Genomic DNA, 17661 nt, shown 5'->3' with positions numbered 1-17661 from the left:
AAAGCCTGGGGGTATCCAAGCTACATAGGCTGGCAGAAGAAAACTGTATTTCTGAGGTGGCAGGTGGAGTTGAGGCAGGGTATTTCACAGACCTAGCTGACACCAAACACCTGCACTGCAGACAGATGAACCTTAGCACAATCATAACTATGACAGAGCTCCAGACTCAACTGTTAACATGCCAAGTGTACATTTGTTGGGGAACTGAACAGTTCCTTGAGGCCTCACTACCTACAACTCACTGGACTACAATGGCAGAACAACACAGAAAGATCACATATTTCTATACTGTACACATCTACATTTAGGTGGCAGAATCTGAATCCAGATTCTACCCTGTGACATCTCTGGATGTTTCTGGAGCACCAGTTGGGTGCTGGGTCAGAGAACACTGTGCCTACATCTTTGCAAGTGAATCCAGTGTGGTACACCTGAGACCAAGCCTGTATATAGCTTAATGTCATAGGTGGTGATAGGTGGTTTCCTTCAAACCTTTCTTTATGTGGCACTGGAACATACCTTAAGCATAAATGAAATTCTGCAGGAATGGGACCTGAAAAGTATTGAAGATAGCAAGGTATTCTGCACATTAGCTCCTGTGAAAAAGCCCAGATGTACACCGCAGGAGTTTTCCCAATATATGCAATTACATTATAGCTCTGTCATTTTTGTCCTACATCTAAAGCTTCAAAGCTCCTCAAGTCAAAACTTGCCTTTCTAACCATTCAAATTTTTTTCTTAAAAGTATTTTTAAAAAAAAATACTTCTGCTAAAACAAAAAGGGTAGAATCAGGAAGAATTCATGCAACATCCAAAGTGCTGCTAGGAAAGCCCTATGTGCATGCCATATACCTTGAATGACAATAGGTCATTAAAATTTATTCTCATAAGAATATGTGCCCATAACTAATGGATTAACTGTAAAGGTATATATTCTTATAAACGAGGATTAATTAGTTATCCGTTTGGATAGGGTGCATTGCTCATTTTTCAAATTCAGCTAAAGGCAGTTTAACTCTGGCCAGTTTCTGAATTCACTGGGAAGGTCTTTCCTATAGTTAAAGTATCAGTTTAATTACCTTTCTCTATATAGTTGATTCTGACTATATTTTAGTTCCCTTCAGTAAATGGTACAATTTTGAAATGTCAAACTGCTTATGCTTACACACTATTGAAAAACCTACTATTAACAAGACAGCCTTTTTTTGCAACACTGTTGATGGCTCACTTTGGCAAAATTCCCACTGAAATGAATAGGAAATGTCCTAGAGTAATGACAAGAGTGGTCACAGGAGTTCACTTTAGCCCAAATAGGCTGGAAAGTAAAAGCCATTGTCACACTAAGACCTAAAGCACTGGATTTCAAGTATACTGCCCACCATTTAGATTAAAAGAGACAGTCTTGATCATTAGACACTTCTACATAAGCATCATTTTTTTTGGCCATGTTGTTGGCTAAGATAAGTTGAAATAATTCTACATAACTTCAACAGAACTATTGACTAAATGTAACTAGTCAGTGCATGCTTTTTATGATTGAAAAATATTGTTTTAATTAACAAGCCTTTTGTGCCTGAAGAACTCCATGGTTATACACTGATGCACACTCATAAAGAATCTGACTCAATTAAGTGCAGGTAAAATGGATTTTTTGGGATATCAGAATTACACCCCATGTCAGCCCCACAAACAAAAGATATCACAAGACACATACCACCCTTCCAGCATAAATTTTGAATGAGGCAGCTTTTTTTTATCTTCTCCCTGAAGTTTCAACATTTGTGAGATGTACAAATGAGCTATCATCGGCTGATGAAGTATTGAAACATTTATGACATAATGAATATGTCTGACAAACCTGGTGAAGCTGCTTTGAACAAGGGGGAAAAATGTTGACAAGATTAATATAACTTAAGTTGCTACAATGACAGAAAACAGGAAGCCTGTCTTAACCCACCGTCTGTTGGGCTGAGTCCACGGGCTGCCGAGATCATGGAGAGGGATGGGCTGCTGTGCAGGGACCTGATGTAGTCCATGTAGGGATTAATGTATGGGTGAGGGGTGCTGAAGGGAGACTCTGATGTTGCAGCTGGATTTCGGTGCGGGGAAATTCTAAGGAATGGCAGCTCTGAGTATGTTGGGCTACTAGATAAGGCAGAAGGCCTGGAAGAAACAAAAGGAAGAAAAACAAAACCAGCCAGGTTATCTACACAATAAAGAATAACACTATAAAGGTAACACACTTGTTTCTTGAAGAATAACAGCTGGGTTGCACATGTATTGAAGTCAACTGCCTGGAAAGAAAATTTCTGGAAAGAAATTAATTCTTCTGTGTCCCCACTATTAGCAACATTTCTCTAATCAATTTTAACATAACTTTATATTTGGTTTAATCTTTACACTCCTCAATACCCTTTTCCCAAGGAGTTAAGGAGAAAATCACTTCAATTAGTGCAAAATATGCACACAGTATTACATAATAGTTCTTACTGCAATATGGAATACATACTGAGATTCAAAATCATTTACATCTTCAAAACCACGTGGCTATTGAAAAAGGAGCTTTGAGTGCCACACTGCACCCATGCCCTTCATTTTCCAGTTTACTCCTTCTGAAAGTGCAAGTTAGCATGTTTATACAGAAACCACTTCAGGAGTCCCAGACTTTGCAAGCCATTAAGACAGATGGGTTTTTTGGAGCATTTTTTTTTCATGCTGTCCCTTCTCATGAAAAAGGCACAAAACTTGGTGGCAGAGTAAGAAAAATTGCTGCATAGGTGTGTTTTTAGTATGGCGCCAGTGACCAATGTTTTTTAACAAGACCCCATTAATTAACTATATCATTTTTGTGAAGGGAAAGCTTGGTGCCTTCTCATGCTATGTGTGATGAACCAAAGCTGAAAGCTGACAAAAGACAAATAACCTGCCATAATCCTCCCCATCATCCCACCCTGTCGATACGACAGTGTCTGGGCTCTGCTTGGAGACTTTTGTCTCACAGCATCCTGTCTCCAAAGGCACTTGAAAAAGTTCAAATTTCATCACAAGGGGCTGGAGTGCCTGCCCTTGCCAACCTGCACTTTGGCAAAAGACAATGATTAAGCCTGTCATGTATTTGCTGTAGTCCAACTGGCTGACCCAAACTAAATGCCTTTTTGTCCCTGTTTTTCCAATTAATTTAGCATATATACAGCACAGACACAGGCAGCAGCTGTGAGAGCAGTAAGGGCAGCCTGTTCCTTTGATGCTGTTGGCTTACAAAAAGTAATCAAACAAGAAATGTATTTTTTTTCCTTTTAACATACACATATCACGATCAATGGAGGTAGTTGTCATCACCTAAAAGGCCAACAGAACATAATCTTACATAGGAGCCAATTCTGCCCTGCCATCAGCTAGGAAATGCTAGCATATGAGTGGGACAGTGATCAAAGTCATGAATTCCTAACATGACGCCAGCTTCCCTGACACTAAACCCATGAGGGCTTGTAAAATCTGAGGAATGAAGATTTCTCCTGATGTGTTTTTTTCTCTCTTTTCCCTTCCCTATCTGACCTTTTTTGTGTTTCTTGCCCTCCAACAGCTTTCTGCAAGGTAAGCCTGTTTAGCCTTCCTCTATGAAAATACCTCCTAGCTCCAAAGTTTGTTAGAGAGCTGCATTTTGTCCTAGCAGCAGGTACCAACAGTGCAGTCTCTCCTCTGGCACTCAAGCAAGTGACCCACATAAAGCTAAGCCACTCACTAGCATGCTTTCAGCATATTTGAAATGCACTGAGAACCTGAAACCAGAAGCTACTTTCCACCACTGTGCAAACCAGACATCTCCTTTCCTCAGAGAACTTTTTGTCTGCATGGTTCTAAAGTACCTCTGTTTTACAGTGGAAATGCATCTTTTACCTTTGTACTATGAAAGCCCACCAGACATCAAATATTCGTTGTCTCCTGATTCCCTGTGAGGCCAAGTTTGGTAGACAAGAACTTTAAAAATCATGGTGATGTAGGAAGCAGAAGTACTACAGCTGGGTATCACATTACAGATTAATACAGAGTGAATTTTCTATCCTGGAAGTGAGGAAAATATAGTAGTATAGAAAATTTATACAAGAGTAACAAAGAAACTAAGTCTGGATGTCATTTTACAAGAGATTCTTTTCAAATATGATCCCAACTCATATTTAGAAACACGAAGAGCATGCAAGCAGGCTGGGGCCCTGGCCTTATCTGGTGCATATTGAACAGAGAACTCTTTAAATGCTTATGCAAGAAGGCTGAAAGTCCGTATCGGCCCAGTGATTCACTCTCCAGCTGGCCAACAGCCAAATGCTGCCGCAGGAGCAAGATTAAGAGCCAGGCTGTCAGCTTCTCCCTCCAGATCCAGCAAGAGCCATTCAAGGACACCAGGACTCCACTGCTCCTCTCAGCCCTGCCTCTTTCTCTCTCTTCTCTTCTGAGCTCCTCAGTTTTCCCAGGATGCTAGGGAAAGGACACTGACCTGGGTAATATAATCAACAACAGGCATATAAATGGTATTATCTGAGGCAGAAATAAGGAATCATCAGATTCCACAAAGAATTCCCAGCTCTGGACTCTGATGTTTCTTAATTTCTCTCGATCATCTGAATTTAACAGGCTGCTAACTTCTGCGCTCACTTTCAGTCTGGACTTCTCTTGCTCCTCTGTGTTCCCAGACTCTCCCTTCCCTACAGACCCATTTTCTGTCATGCCTTCTTCATCTGCTCTCAGGCCCACCATTTGAGTCATCCTGATTTATTCCAATAAATGTCAAATATCCTTCCTTCCCCTCTGTGATTAAACTTCACTGCGAACACCTTTCACAAGTATTAAGTCCCTCCTTCAAACTCAAATGCAGCTTTTAGAAAGGGTGCTGCCAAACACCCTTACTGCTGCCTTGCAACCTCATTGCTGAAACAAAGAACAACCTTCATCCTGTAAATAGCAAACAGTACAGCCCAGGAGTGGCTCTGCAGATATTCATTCAGTGACAAACAAATCAAATCTCCAGATGTGGGTGGTAGTCCATCCCCCTAATTTTTATTTCACATGTATAGACTAATAGAATGGTTTGGATTGGAAGGTACCTTTACAGGTATCTTCTAGTCATCTAGTCCATGATGTCATAAGCAGGGAAAGAAGCTGGGGACCCTCCTTCAAACTCAGGAGCCTTCAGCCCAGCATCCTGCAACCTAGCTGTGCATCCTGTTGAATGGCACTCTGCCTTGGGTCTGAGGCTACTCCATGGGATGTGATGAGTCTTCTGAATTAGAAGAGGCAAGGAGATTTTCAGTGATACTGCTTGACAATTTACGCCTCACCTGTAAACCATGGGAAGGCAGAACTTGCCCTGCATCTTCTCCTGTGCAGGGGTTCTTCTGTTATACAACATATTCAGACCAATTAAGGGAGGGAGCAAAGCAAATGTATGCTCTTTTCTGAATCAGGACCTCTGTGTCTACTTCTAGAGACGCTGCAAACTCAATTCAAATTTCATACAAAGCTGATCACACTTTCAAGATATAGTTGAAGGTCTCCAGGTTTGTGGGTAAAAGAGATCCTGTGACTTTGTTTTGCCACTAATTTTTACCCTGGCACATTAGGATGACTTTATTATTTTCTTAGTAACCTTGATTATAATATGACATAAATGAGAAGGAACAGAGAACGGGGCTAGCTGTGAAGGCATCTACTCCTTCTTGTCTAGAAGGCCTTCCTGTTCATTGCTAAGGTGCTGAAATACCATGAGTGCCACACAGTTTCCATATCTACCACAGGAATTCCCACTCCTCAGCCATACCCAGCGTGCCAACTTCTTCATGTCCCAACTCTGATGCTCTGGGGAATTTCAACTACTCAGCTTGTGAATGGCACACACATGCTGAGACAGGGAGATCACTGTAAGGGCAAACAGGTGTATTTTTTCCTATTAGTCATGACACTTTGATGAATTGTTGCAGAGGTGTCTGCACAGTCTTAAAAACTTATATAGTCACACCAGGTCAGCAGCTGTGAACAGCATCAGTTGTAGGGCAAACCACGGTATGTGTAAAGCTGCCTTTTTAAAAAAATGGGGTTTTTTTCTGACCACTGCTGAACCACAGGTGAGCTATCTGTAGAATTTCAGTTATTATTCATGTAAACAGCATGTAATTTTGTTTTGTTGCTTACAGCTGCAATAGATGAACTGTGCACAAGAAGAATGACAAGCAGCAGCTTTGGATTTTAACCACCACAAAACCAGAATCAAATGCAATTCCCTTTTCAGCTCATACAGTGCGGTGATACAGCTCTTTTTTAACTGGTGAAGGAAAATCATGGGAATCTGAGAGTTGATGAGGCAAGCACGAGCAAGTTATACATATTTCAAAATGATCTGCATGCACAGATCATTACCTAGTATTATCTTGAAAGGATCACACATTCTTTCCATCAGCAGAAAAAAACCTGAGATACGGGGACTCCTACCACATACTTTAGGCTGTTTTTTTGTACTTGAAGCATTTGCCAGTTTTACAAAGAGGAAGACAGGATTGCCCATATTCAAATCCTATCCTTTTTTTTGAAACTAATGTAACAGCTAACTTGAGGCAAAATATTGCTGTCTGGCTATGACTAGAGGTGAAAGTCCCTGCATAGGTAAGCCAGCACAGAGCTTGTTGACTATGAGCTCTTTCAACCACCTTCTCAATGCTCTTCTGATGGGATTAGGGGATCAGCCCAAAGTCCATGAAACCATCTTACGTGGATTCGTGCATGAAACTGAGTTAGGAATTGAGGAGGGGGGTATGGAAAGAAAAGAGACCCAGTTCAGGGTGCTGGGGAGCAGCAAAGGCCAGCTGCTCCCTAAGAAAAGGCAAGGCCGGAGCCACACATGGGCAATGCACTCCATGCCACCAGATCTCAGTGACCAGAGCCAGATGCTGCTACTAGCACAGTCCATCATGAGTCTGAGACAAGGCAAAGTGACAAACCAGATCTGGGTTGGGCCGTCAAGTATAGAAGGAGACAGGGACAAAGACAGATTAGGAGACAAGTTACACCATGGTTCTGAGGCCTCTATCCAGAACAGCTCCCTACAGTGCAGATCCTGACCTCAGCCAAGAGCAGGACCACAAATTGGCACTACTTACAACACAGGTCAGGCAGCTCAGCTAAACAGGAGTTCCTGGATGCACGAGGTGTTGGTAGAGGTCTATAGTGAGGCCGTTCCAGACAATTATTGCCAATCATGGCAATATGGCCTCAGGGTACTTACTTGTTTTGGAGTGCTTGAACTGTTTTAATAGATGCCAAAATATCAATACATTGAAAATTTTCCCTGTACTTCTATCTCTTTCAACTGTGAAAACTACAGGAGGCCCCAGGGCACAGTACAACCCCCCCACTTATCACAGGCATTCTTCAATAGCAATATTTTCTGGAAGCAGATGTAAAGCCACTCAGAACAGCCACAAAGGTCTGTGCCACAGGAAAATCTGGACTACTATTTTTAAGATTGGTTTGGTGTTAGAGATCTGTCATAAATGGTTTCCAAATAACTTTAAGCTGTGCTTGAACAAAAACCTCTTCTAAGAGCAACCTATCTTAAAAAAAAAAAAACAAAAAAAAAAAAAGGTGATTTAAGCTCTTGCTGATTTTAAAGGAAACTATAAATCCGGGACTGAAAATCTTGATGCCAAATTTTGTCCTGATAACATTTTAAATGCCTCTTTTATGAATCTGTTGAAAAATACATTTATATTGAAAATAGCAAGTGATCCTTAACTATAACATTGTAAATATGACACTGAGCTGAGGTTACAGATGGAACAATAATCTATCTCACAGAACAAAGCTTGTCAACGAAGTGGGATGAAATATTGTAACATAACCTAATTTATTATTGCCTTTTCATCCATCTTGTTATATTATGAACGTGTCAAAGTTCAAACCTCGATATTTAATCATTTAACAGCATGTTATTCAATGCTGGAGCAAGCACTGATGGCATAACTCTCATACCAATGATATCCACACTGTTTCTCTGATACCTGTTCAATTCAGTCCTGCCTGGAGAACTGAAGAATATTAAATTCATTAAACTGCCTAGGATACTTTTCTTTTATATTTTTCTTTTTTTTTTTCCTGCAATAATCTTCTGATGTCTGCCCACAAAATATTAACACTCATTTCTAGTACAACCTGGAAGATGAACAAACAAGGACTTTTTTGGTATGTAGTGGCTCCTATTTTAAAGCACGTGGCTCAATTCCTTTGGTAATATCTCCCATGTTAAATTTCTATTGTTTATTTAATACCATAGTTGCTTGTACAGACTGACCCTTCAGCACCAGCAACAAACAACTGGCTAATAAAAGTTTCTTGTATTAATAAAGTTGAGTTCTGAGATTTCGATGTAAGAAGATTGAGGCCAGCACTGAGCATTTTTAAAATGCAACCCACAGTCCTTTTCTCTTTTCACTTCTCATTGAATTGGTAAACAATCAAACCTATGAATACATATAGTGGGAAATATAGTGCTAGTGAATATTTACTCACCTTTCCTCCAAAATTCATTCTGGAACTGTAGTCAGCATAGGGAAGTACATCACAGAATCTGATTTGGTAGCAAACTTTCATTTAGTAGATACATATTCAAATAAATCAGGAGTGGGTCCATGCTTATGTAGTTCACATAGAAGCTAGATCAGGGTTTAAGATAGTCAGGCTCTGGTTTAATTTCCACTATTTATCTGCTGTCTACCTTGTACAAGTTTGTTGTCTTCCCAATCCACTTTTCACATCTTTAGAACTGTGGTAAAGCACTTGGAAAATATTCAGTATCTATTGGAAAGGTCATATCAAGAGATCCTATCTTACGAGTGTTTTCTCACTGAGGTAAGGACAATGCCATACCAAATGTGTGCAGTTCTAGTATGTAAATTCCTAAAATATACTAATAACCTCATATGGGGTTAGAATAAAAAGTTTCTCTCACATAAAGTTAAAAGGCATCATTGCAGAAAAAAAAAAAAAAAGGGACACAAATGACTGTACAAGAGATGTTCATGGTTCAGGAAATCTGCATGACAATTAGGCATTGACTGACAGCAAAAGAATATTACTCTGGTTCCCATTCTTTGGGGAAGTGTTAACATTATGTAGTTACAGTTAAAAATTGACTACATTAATCAAGCACTAAATCCTTAGTCAGTGACTATAATCCTATTTTTCAACTGATGGACTGCCTGAACATAGACCCAGATTTCTTTATATACATTGCTACTTACTGGACTTCATAAATAACCCAACTATGGGTGGATTGTGGATTTCTTCAAGAATAGTTTATGCCATGAAAATCCATTAATATTCATTCTGTTATTTAGCAGAATTCCCTTTACATAAGGTCAGCTGTAACACTGGTGACCTTCAGTCCATGGTACCACCTGTAGTGACTACAGCAAGTAACTGCTGCTTCAGATGATACAGTCTTGACTTGGGAGTTTTGACATGCATTCCTTAAATGTGTATGCTGACACAGTTTTGACTGTTTAACTTCCTTCATTATGAAAAATGTAAATAAAACTATCTACTGTGTCCTGGCATTCCCCAAGTCCAGTCTTCTTGTTCTCTTCCTCACACACACCTGCCTCTCCTTTTCCTCTTCCTTCCATCCACCCACCACTATTGCTGCCTCCAGGCACTGCTGTGAAACACTGTCCGCTTGGCCTTTGCAATACAGAGCATCCCAGCTTTCCTCTCCTTTCTCTACATCCTTCTCAGGATGCTGAGAAGAAATCAGTTGCCAGGAGAGGACTATATACATTTACCTGACAATTTCTTTGTTTGTACAAAAAAGTAACCAACAATAACTACTCCCTGCAAATGTCACTTGCCCATTCTACACTTCTACCAGAGATTATCTGGAAATTTTTTTCTGCAATTTTCCAAGTACCCAGCTTGGTGCCCCACCAAGGCAGAACATCTTCTGCCTCTTCTGGCCACTTCATTGCCTGGTGTCAGGAAGCCAGAGCAAAGCTGTGAGACTGTAAATGGGGCAAAAGCACACAACCCTGCTGAGGGAGAAGGGATAATCCCCAGGGCCAAGAAACAGCTGGGGCTGGTAAACCCTGAGGCTGTCAGAGCTGACTCACCAGAGTTCATTTGCCAAAGACTGCAAGCTCTTCCTGGCAGAGCTCCTTATATTTGCACAACATTCAGCAGAGCCCCGATCCTGCACAGAGCTGTTGGACACTGCAGTAACATAAACAGTAAATAAAAGTAATGCTAACATGTGATTTCCATCTCTTGCTTCTGCTAGAACCTTATCCAGGCACCGCCTTATTTTGCTCAGCTTGCACTGAACTATAAATAAAGCAAAACCTTATACCTTCATAGGACAGCCTAACCTCAGTGCTGGTAAATTTTTCCTCTCCTGTCTTCAGCTGGTTCCAAGTTTACAGACTTGTAAATGCAATGTACTGATTTGTACATTAATAGACAGAGGACAATGTAGCAATGTTGCATTTGATGCAGAAATAATAATCATTATGAATATAAAACAGATGCACAGGACAAGAAAGTGTTATTTGAATAAAATTGCCATGGACCTCCACACACTATTTCCTCTTCAAACTATGCTGTACCACAAAGTGCAGCAGGAAAATCTAAAAGCTCGACAGCAAACTTATTATCTCTTGTTAGTAATAACAGAGTGAGCAGTAAAATTACCAGCTGCATTCCTACAGCAAACTTCTCTGCTCTGCAATTCTCTTCTGATGCTCTAGAGGTGGTCCCATTTGCTATTCAAATTTTAGCTTCCTCTAGGCTACAGGCAGAGCCTGACATCCCTTCCAGTCTTTAACCAGAGACACCATCATATCAGTATGTAGACATATACAAATCTGGACTGCATTAATGTACCCCTTTCTTGCCTCCCTTGCCGCTCCTCTCCTCACTCAGAAAAAGTGGGTCAAAGGAGTGTCAGAAGCTTTCTCACACTTAATGCTGTTAAGTCAGCTAATTGAATAAACATTTGTTTAACATTTGCTCCTATTTCACTAATGCACTGTGAGAATGAGAAGAATTTTATTCCCCTTCTTCCCCATCCTCCCCCTTCCTCAGGAGTGCCACTAGCTGTTATCGCAGTGACTAATGTGCTGTATGTGGCCATTATAGTCCTCAACTCTGAAATTACACCAGGATGAACGATAGGCTCTGCCTGTATGCTGATTGGACTTGGATGATGATTGATTAGAAGAAAGTCAGACTATGTAGCCATGCAAAAAGAACTGCACTAAGCCACAAGCTTAAACACTAAAGAGCATTTCACCAGTGGCTTCAGAGCTATTAGATGTTTTCATATGAACAACATTTCTTACATCCAGGTTTGCACATTTTATCTTTATTCTTTCAAACACTGAAATTGCTTGGATAAGAGGGTTATTTTTTTAATATATATTTTTATATATATATTTATACACATTTCTAAGAGTAGCCTGAACTTTTAGAGGAAATTGAAGAGGCTTTGTGTCAAGTACAGCTAAATCCAGCCTTTCTATATCAAACCCCTGCTAGAAAATTACTGTGCAGATGATAAGGCTGAAAGATATAATAAAAAGTGACTCTACTCAATTTACACTGCAATATTGGTATGACTGAATATTTTTCATTCAGGTGACTGATAAAATCACTAAACTGTATTGCAGATAAATAAAGGAGGCTTCTGTCAAGAATAAACACCATTAATCATGAAGTCTCACCCTCTGAGTGGCTGTGCTATGCAACTGCACAAATGCACCATTACAACTGGCATGTGACCCACTGCCTCCTTTCTTCCCCCAGCTCCCTGGTGAAACCGTCTTCTTAGGAAACTTTTCTGCTGCCTTTACAACATTTGGAAGTCCAGGAATGTCTTTTCCTTTCAAGTTTATACGCAGCTGCAAATGAAATACATTTTAGTGGCAATACATTCAGCTAAAAATTTAACCCACAACACAACGTGAAGCCATGTAGACTGTGGCTGCATTGCATTACAGTAAAAAGCCTGTGTTTAAACTGGTGAGGATGAAGTCTTTAAAGCTGAAACAAGTTGGAAATTTTCCCCCAAGCCTTCTTCCTATTTTCTTCCAAAATCACATTTTCTTACTGGTTTTATTATTTAGTTTTGCTATTTCCAAATAGGTGCTGAATTTCCTTTTGAACATACAAATATAAAATTTCTTAACATCAGAAATCTACCTCAGTAGAATCCCTGGGTCTACTTTCAAAAAAGCAACTGACATGCTAAATAATGGACATGAGCTGAAAGACACTTACCCAGCAAAAGCACAGTCATACAAAAAGAAAAACAGACAACTTAGGTAACCTTTTTGTAACCTGTTTTAGAGTAAGTGATGATTCAATAGTGGCCATGTTATTAAGCCAGAATGAAGTAGTGCCCTACACACTAATGAGGTTAAAAAATGTAGTTAGGTCTTCATGTTAAAGGCACTTAGCAAGCAGCCTGCTTGGCAAAGACCAACTGTGTTGGAGCAGAGGACTAATCACACAGGCAGGAATCAAATCGACTGGAAGAATTAGGAGACTTGCGGCCCCGAGGAATGTAATTCATGCAGAAAAGCAGTTGTCAGAGTGAGGCCAGGGAACTGTGTGGGAAGAAAGCAAAATAAACAGCTCAACAAAGAAAACAAAGACGCTCAAATAGTGGCTTTTCTAATGCTTGAGTACACTGAAACTTCTGTGGGCGCATATGACTAAAAACTCATCAAAGACAACCTGTATAAAAGCAATATAATGTAAATAGTGAACTCGTTCAAAAACACTCAGAAAATGCCTGTAGATCTTTAAAGATAACCTTGGCAGGACAGAGAAAGTACACATACATACATGATGCATGCATGACTGGGAGAAGGAAAACAACCAAATGGTACAAAGCTAAGAGAGTTGAAATGGTTTCTACAATTACTCCTCATTTCTCTCTCTACCATTCACAGATGGGAAGAGGATGCAGCCTGCGTGCAAAGAGTGCTCCTGCCTGTGTGCAGCAATACTCTCTGTGAAAAAACAGCATTGCTAATTAGGATCCACTCCCACAGCATGAGGACCAGACTACTGCATCCACAAGGGGGATTATCTGACCAGAAAGAGCTTCAGGCTTATCCTAAATCTCAAAAAAACTCATGCCCAATTCACGGGAAGTTTTCCTCATGATGGGTATGACCCATGACAGTAAAATTAAAATTTTAAATCAACTGATATATGAATAGCACAAACACTTTGTTCTCTTGAAAAACAGTATTTTAAATTAATGTGTTATTACTCTCATAATTGAGTGTTTTTTTTATTTTTAGAGAATAAAGCTTTTATCACTTTTAGTACTTTGGAGCCTTTCTCCTCATCTCATTCATTAACTTATGATTTCTCTAAACTTTCACTACCTCAAACTCAAGAATGCTATGCTCACTATTGTTCCAGCAAATTTTATCTTCTCTTCTTCCTTTAACTCCTTCCTCCCATTAAGTCAGGTGTTCCTTCTTCTGGAAAAGCATCCGAAGTTTCTCACATTACCTCAAGTGAACACTGTCCTCAACATCAGTTCTGGGATGCTAAGAAACACTTTCCCAAATTCAAAACCAAACCAAAACGAATCCTTTCATTTCCAGTGCCTACTGTAAGATACCTTCACAATATTACAAAACTGTGATTTGGAGAAGAAAGAAACTTTAATACTTTTATGTAATAAAATAATAATTTAACTGTTTAAAACAAAACCAAGTTGGCAATAACAAAAGAGAAATTCAGGAACTGAATATTTCTACTACTGCACTTGCTACGCATATTTGGTTGTGAAGGGAACATTTGACTAAAATTCTAACTTTGCAGGACTACAGACCTGACCAAATAGCAATATGAAGGTTCAGCATTAATAATCTCTGTTGAAGTATGATTGGATGTGCTTCAAACCTCTCTACTATCATCAGCAGACAGCCCAAAATTGATATTCACAGGGATTAGTGACTGTTACTGAATAGAGCATCAGCTAGAATTTCTCATCTAAAACTACATGCAACAGGAAAAAAAATAAATTATACAAATCTACAGAAACTCCTGAATAAAATTCTATGTATATATATTTCTATATAAAACACATAGATTATTTTCTGATACGCATCCTCCCCCCTCCTTCCCCTAGACAAATACATGATCTGGGAAAGAAAAGCCATTTTGAGAGAGCACCTGAGTGACAATATCAGCTGTACAGTACATATTTATGCTGTATCCAGGACTGGAGTCAAGGGGTGATGTAGGGAGCGCTGTGCATCCATCCTTCCCAACAGGGTGACCTTATGAAAACAAAATTTCCAAGCTTCTCCCGTCCTCCAAACACCATCTCAAACAGCAGGTGTGCAAATCACAGATCAGCACCAACAATCATGAGAGCAGTAGGATTCACAGGTACAGCAAGCACTATTTACATCAAAGGTGAATTCTGCTAAGGTAAAAGGGGGCAAGAACGATATTCTAACATAACTTTCTTGTATTTTCTCTGCCAGTAACAAAGGTATAGGAGCTGGCTGAGGTGCACCCAGAGAAGATCAGGAAAACAGTTCTCATGCCAGGCTGAGAAGTCTTGTCTCTGTCAGGCCATCTTTTTGATCTTTCAAGCACTAAAAGACATTTTGCTACTACATAGTCCACAGTAGAAGTTAGTCCTAACAAATGGTAAATATATAATGGCTGGAAAACTATAGCCATCAAAAGAAGCAAGAGAGAAATTCCTCGCACTGCTATTCTTGTTCTATTTGTGTGAAAAACTGGAGTTAAAAAACATTTCCCAGGCAAAGTTGTAACTTTGAACAACAAGCATAAAGGAAATTTATATTCTGGCTGCATACTTTTTTTGAAAAGTAGTAAATTCAGTTTTGAAATCTTTGAGGCAAATGCATTCTCTATATGCTGGAAGCATTATTAGTTCTCTAAACAGAGTAGGTAGCTGGGTGTGTAAATGAAAACCCTAAGGGGAACAACCTGGCCAGCTTGGAACACACCTGCACAAGCTACACATTTGTTCCCTCAGCATCTCTGCAATTCAATCTAATCACAGGAGTAGAAACACGGTTCCCAGAAAAGGTGTCAGGATGGAAGCCTGATGTCCAAAAATGAGCAAGGCAAAAGAAGACAGAGGCAGGCTACACAAGCTTTCTTGGTACTGTCTTGATGATATACGCTGATAGTGATCTTCCAGGGTAAAGCAGAGAACACCTGATTGCCCCTGGTCATTCAGCTACTGATCTCTCTGCCAAATCTGTCTACAGTGTTGTTAAATGGGGCTATTTGCGTTGGTGGCCTCTATAAACTGGACTAGACTATCAATCTTTTCTTCCACGGGCCAGTGGAAAAGGCATGATAAATCTAGGCTGAATTTCAACGGGAGATGATACAGGACTGAAAGATGCGTATCTTTAAAGAGATAGCCACTTAAATCTGATATGTTTAGAAATTCTCCCTTATGTGAAATACTCCCTAATTTTCTGTTGATCCTTAACACCAATGGTCACAACACCTCATAAATAAGGCTTTCAAGAAGATGATAGGTTAGTTCATTCCTTCAGGAGCTTTGTACTTCTGACTCATAGGCTACAAGATGTTTGCTTCTGTGTCTAACCTCTGCAGAGTCTCCAGAAAATTGTCAATGCATCTGTAAAGCTGACCATAAATGCAGTTGTAATCTATTGTAAATTCTGACCTACACATTCAGTGCTGGAAAGGATTAAGCACCTGCTCTTCAGTGGTAACTTCAAAGGGCCCAGCTTCAATGTAAACATTACTCTGAAATAAAGTCCCAAGCCATTTCTTGGTCATGCATCCTAAAAATAAAAATCAAACAAAATAACATTTTTCTTTAAATTGTTTCCTCTATTAATCAATAATATCAGTCATCAATGATAGCTCAGCCTGGCCTGAGATGCAGTAATGAAAAACCCATTGAACACAAAACACAAGACTTTCAGTGAAATTTAGGTATCATTGGGGTTTCTTTCTAGCATCACACAACACAGAATATGCACAGGACAACTAGTTAGTCTCCTACACCTCAGAAGAACAGCTTCAACAGCTTATGTTTTGTTACAGATATGTAAACAAATATAAACTTATACACACACACACACACACACACACACACACACACACACACACACACATATATATATTTGTAAAAAATATAGTGGGATGAGTAGGTGGTGCCAAAAACAAGGTGTTTTAATTTTAATTTAACTTCTGTTTTTTCATCCTTTGGGAAAGAAAAAGTGTCAACTACATTCAATACATACTCCAAGATTCTAGGACTTGATGTCTTTCTTGGCGGAGGATGGAGTCTTAATTCAAGGAAAGATACTGTGATGAAGATGCTCTGTATTCCTAAAACACATGCTACTCATCACTCACATTTCTTGGAGTTTATACCTACTCTAACTTTAGGGAACTTCCAATTCACAACACAGGAATCTCACAGGTACACTTTAGAAAAAAAGAAAGAAGAAAAAAAAGAAAAAAAAAAGAAAAATCCCCACTAAGACTGTAACATTTCAGCTCTCTTTGAAGAAAGATTTAACATGAGTGGAAGAATTGTGCTAAAAAAAAAGGAGTCTGTCACAGTCCAGTACCTCACAGGCTACTGCAACAAGTTTGACAGCAGCCTCTATAGAGTTGGCTTGCTTCTGGTTCACTGCACGTGAATACCACAGTCAATATCTGCTCACTCAACTAATACTGCTGACTACAGCACAAAGAACACAGGAATTTTGTCCAAGAAACCACAGGCTCACAGCCTTTGAATGTGCACTATATTTAGAGCTTGCATTCTCTGCAGCTGATAACAGAATGAGATAATACAAATTTCAAGCAGCAGAACTCAAGCTGTTGCAGCTATTCTATATATTTTTGTTTAAATGTTAAATTAAGGTAATGATCTACATGTTTTCAAAGGTTTTGCCATTTAAAATTTTTTCTAAGCACTTTGTTTACATTCTTCCTCTAATTTTCAATCTTTCTCAGGCTCTGAGTAGCTCCTTGCATTAGTTTTAACTGCAGAGATCTAAAATTACTCAGTCCATGACAAATGTAAGCAAAGATATTTGCCCTGTTATGTAAAGACGATGCATGCATGCACACACACAAAAATTCGCACATTTGTATACACATTTGCACACAGCAAGCACCCAAACAATTTGAAATCCTGCCTAGTTATTCCTCAGTTTACAGAAAAATGTTACATAGAACAGTGACCTGAGGCATAACTTTGCTGGCCATTCTTTTTGTTTCCATCATCCCTTAATTCATGCTGGTTTGAAAGCCTGCCTTAGGGAACCACTTCTCACTGGCAACCACGAATTCATCTAAGGACTGTTAACTGCCCAGACGGGGTAAATCAGCTAAGTGGCAGTGCTGATAGACACTTCACTGCCGATAAACCTTGGAACTGCTCCTCTGCAACAGCATAATCCATGAAAACCTCTTAAAGAATCCCCTTCTCTGGACTGGGCTCCACCAGAGAAACCTGTGCCTCTCTATGTATCAGGTGGGATGAGGCAACCGATCCCCGTTAGACCATCAGAGGAATGTTCCCCAGGGCTTTTCCCACTTTTTCCTCCCCCTACATCACAC

General features: G+C 39.6%; 1 protein-coding gene across 10 annotated transcripts in view; it reads right to left on the bottom strand.

The window, feature by feature from the left end:
• GLI3 (GLI family zinc finger 3) overlaps positions 1 to 17661 on the bottom strand; it is a 204638-nt gene that overhangs the window by 69283 nt on the left and 117694 nt on the right. For 8 of the 10 annotated variants that reach the window (XM_077786302.2, XM_021531961.4, XM_021531964.4 and 5 more), the window contains one exon: positions 1958 to 2163. The exons of the other annotated variants lie outside the window; for them this stretch is intronic. In XM_077786302.2, the coding sequence (XP_077642428.2) occupies positions 1958 to 2163 (206 nt within the window). The remainder of the gene's footprint in view (positions 1 to 1957; positions 2164 to 17661) is intronic. 10 annotated transcript variants of the gene reach the window in all.

The sequence above is a fragment of the Lonchura striata genome, chromosome 2 (genome assembly GCF_050655825.1).
Source record: "Lonchura striata isolate lonStrDom1 chromosome 2, ASM5065582v1, whole genome shotgun sequence".
Classification (NCBI taxonomy): Eukaryota; Metazoa; Chordata; class Aves; order Passeriformes; family Estrildidae; genus Lonchura; species Lonchura striata.
This window is presented reverse-complemented; position numbering and strand designations above follow the sequence as displayed.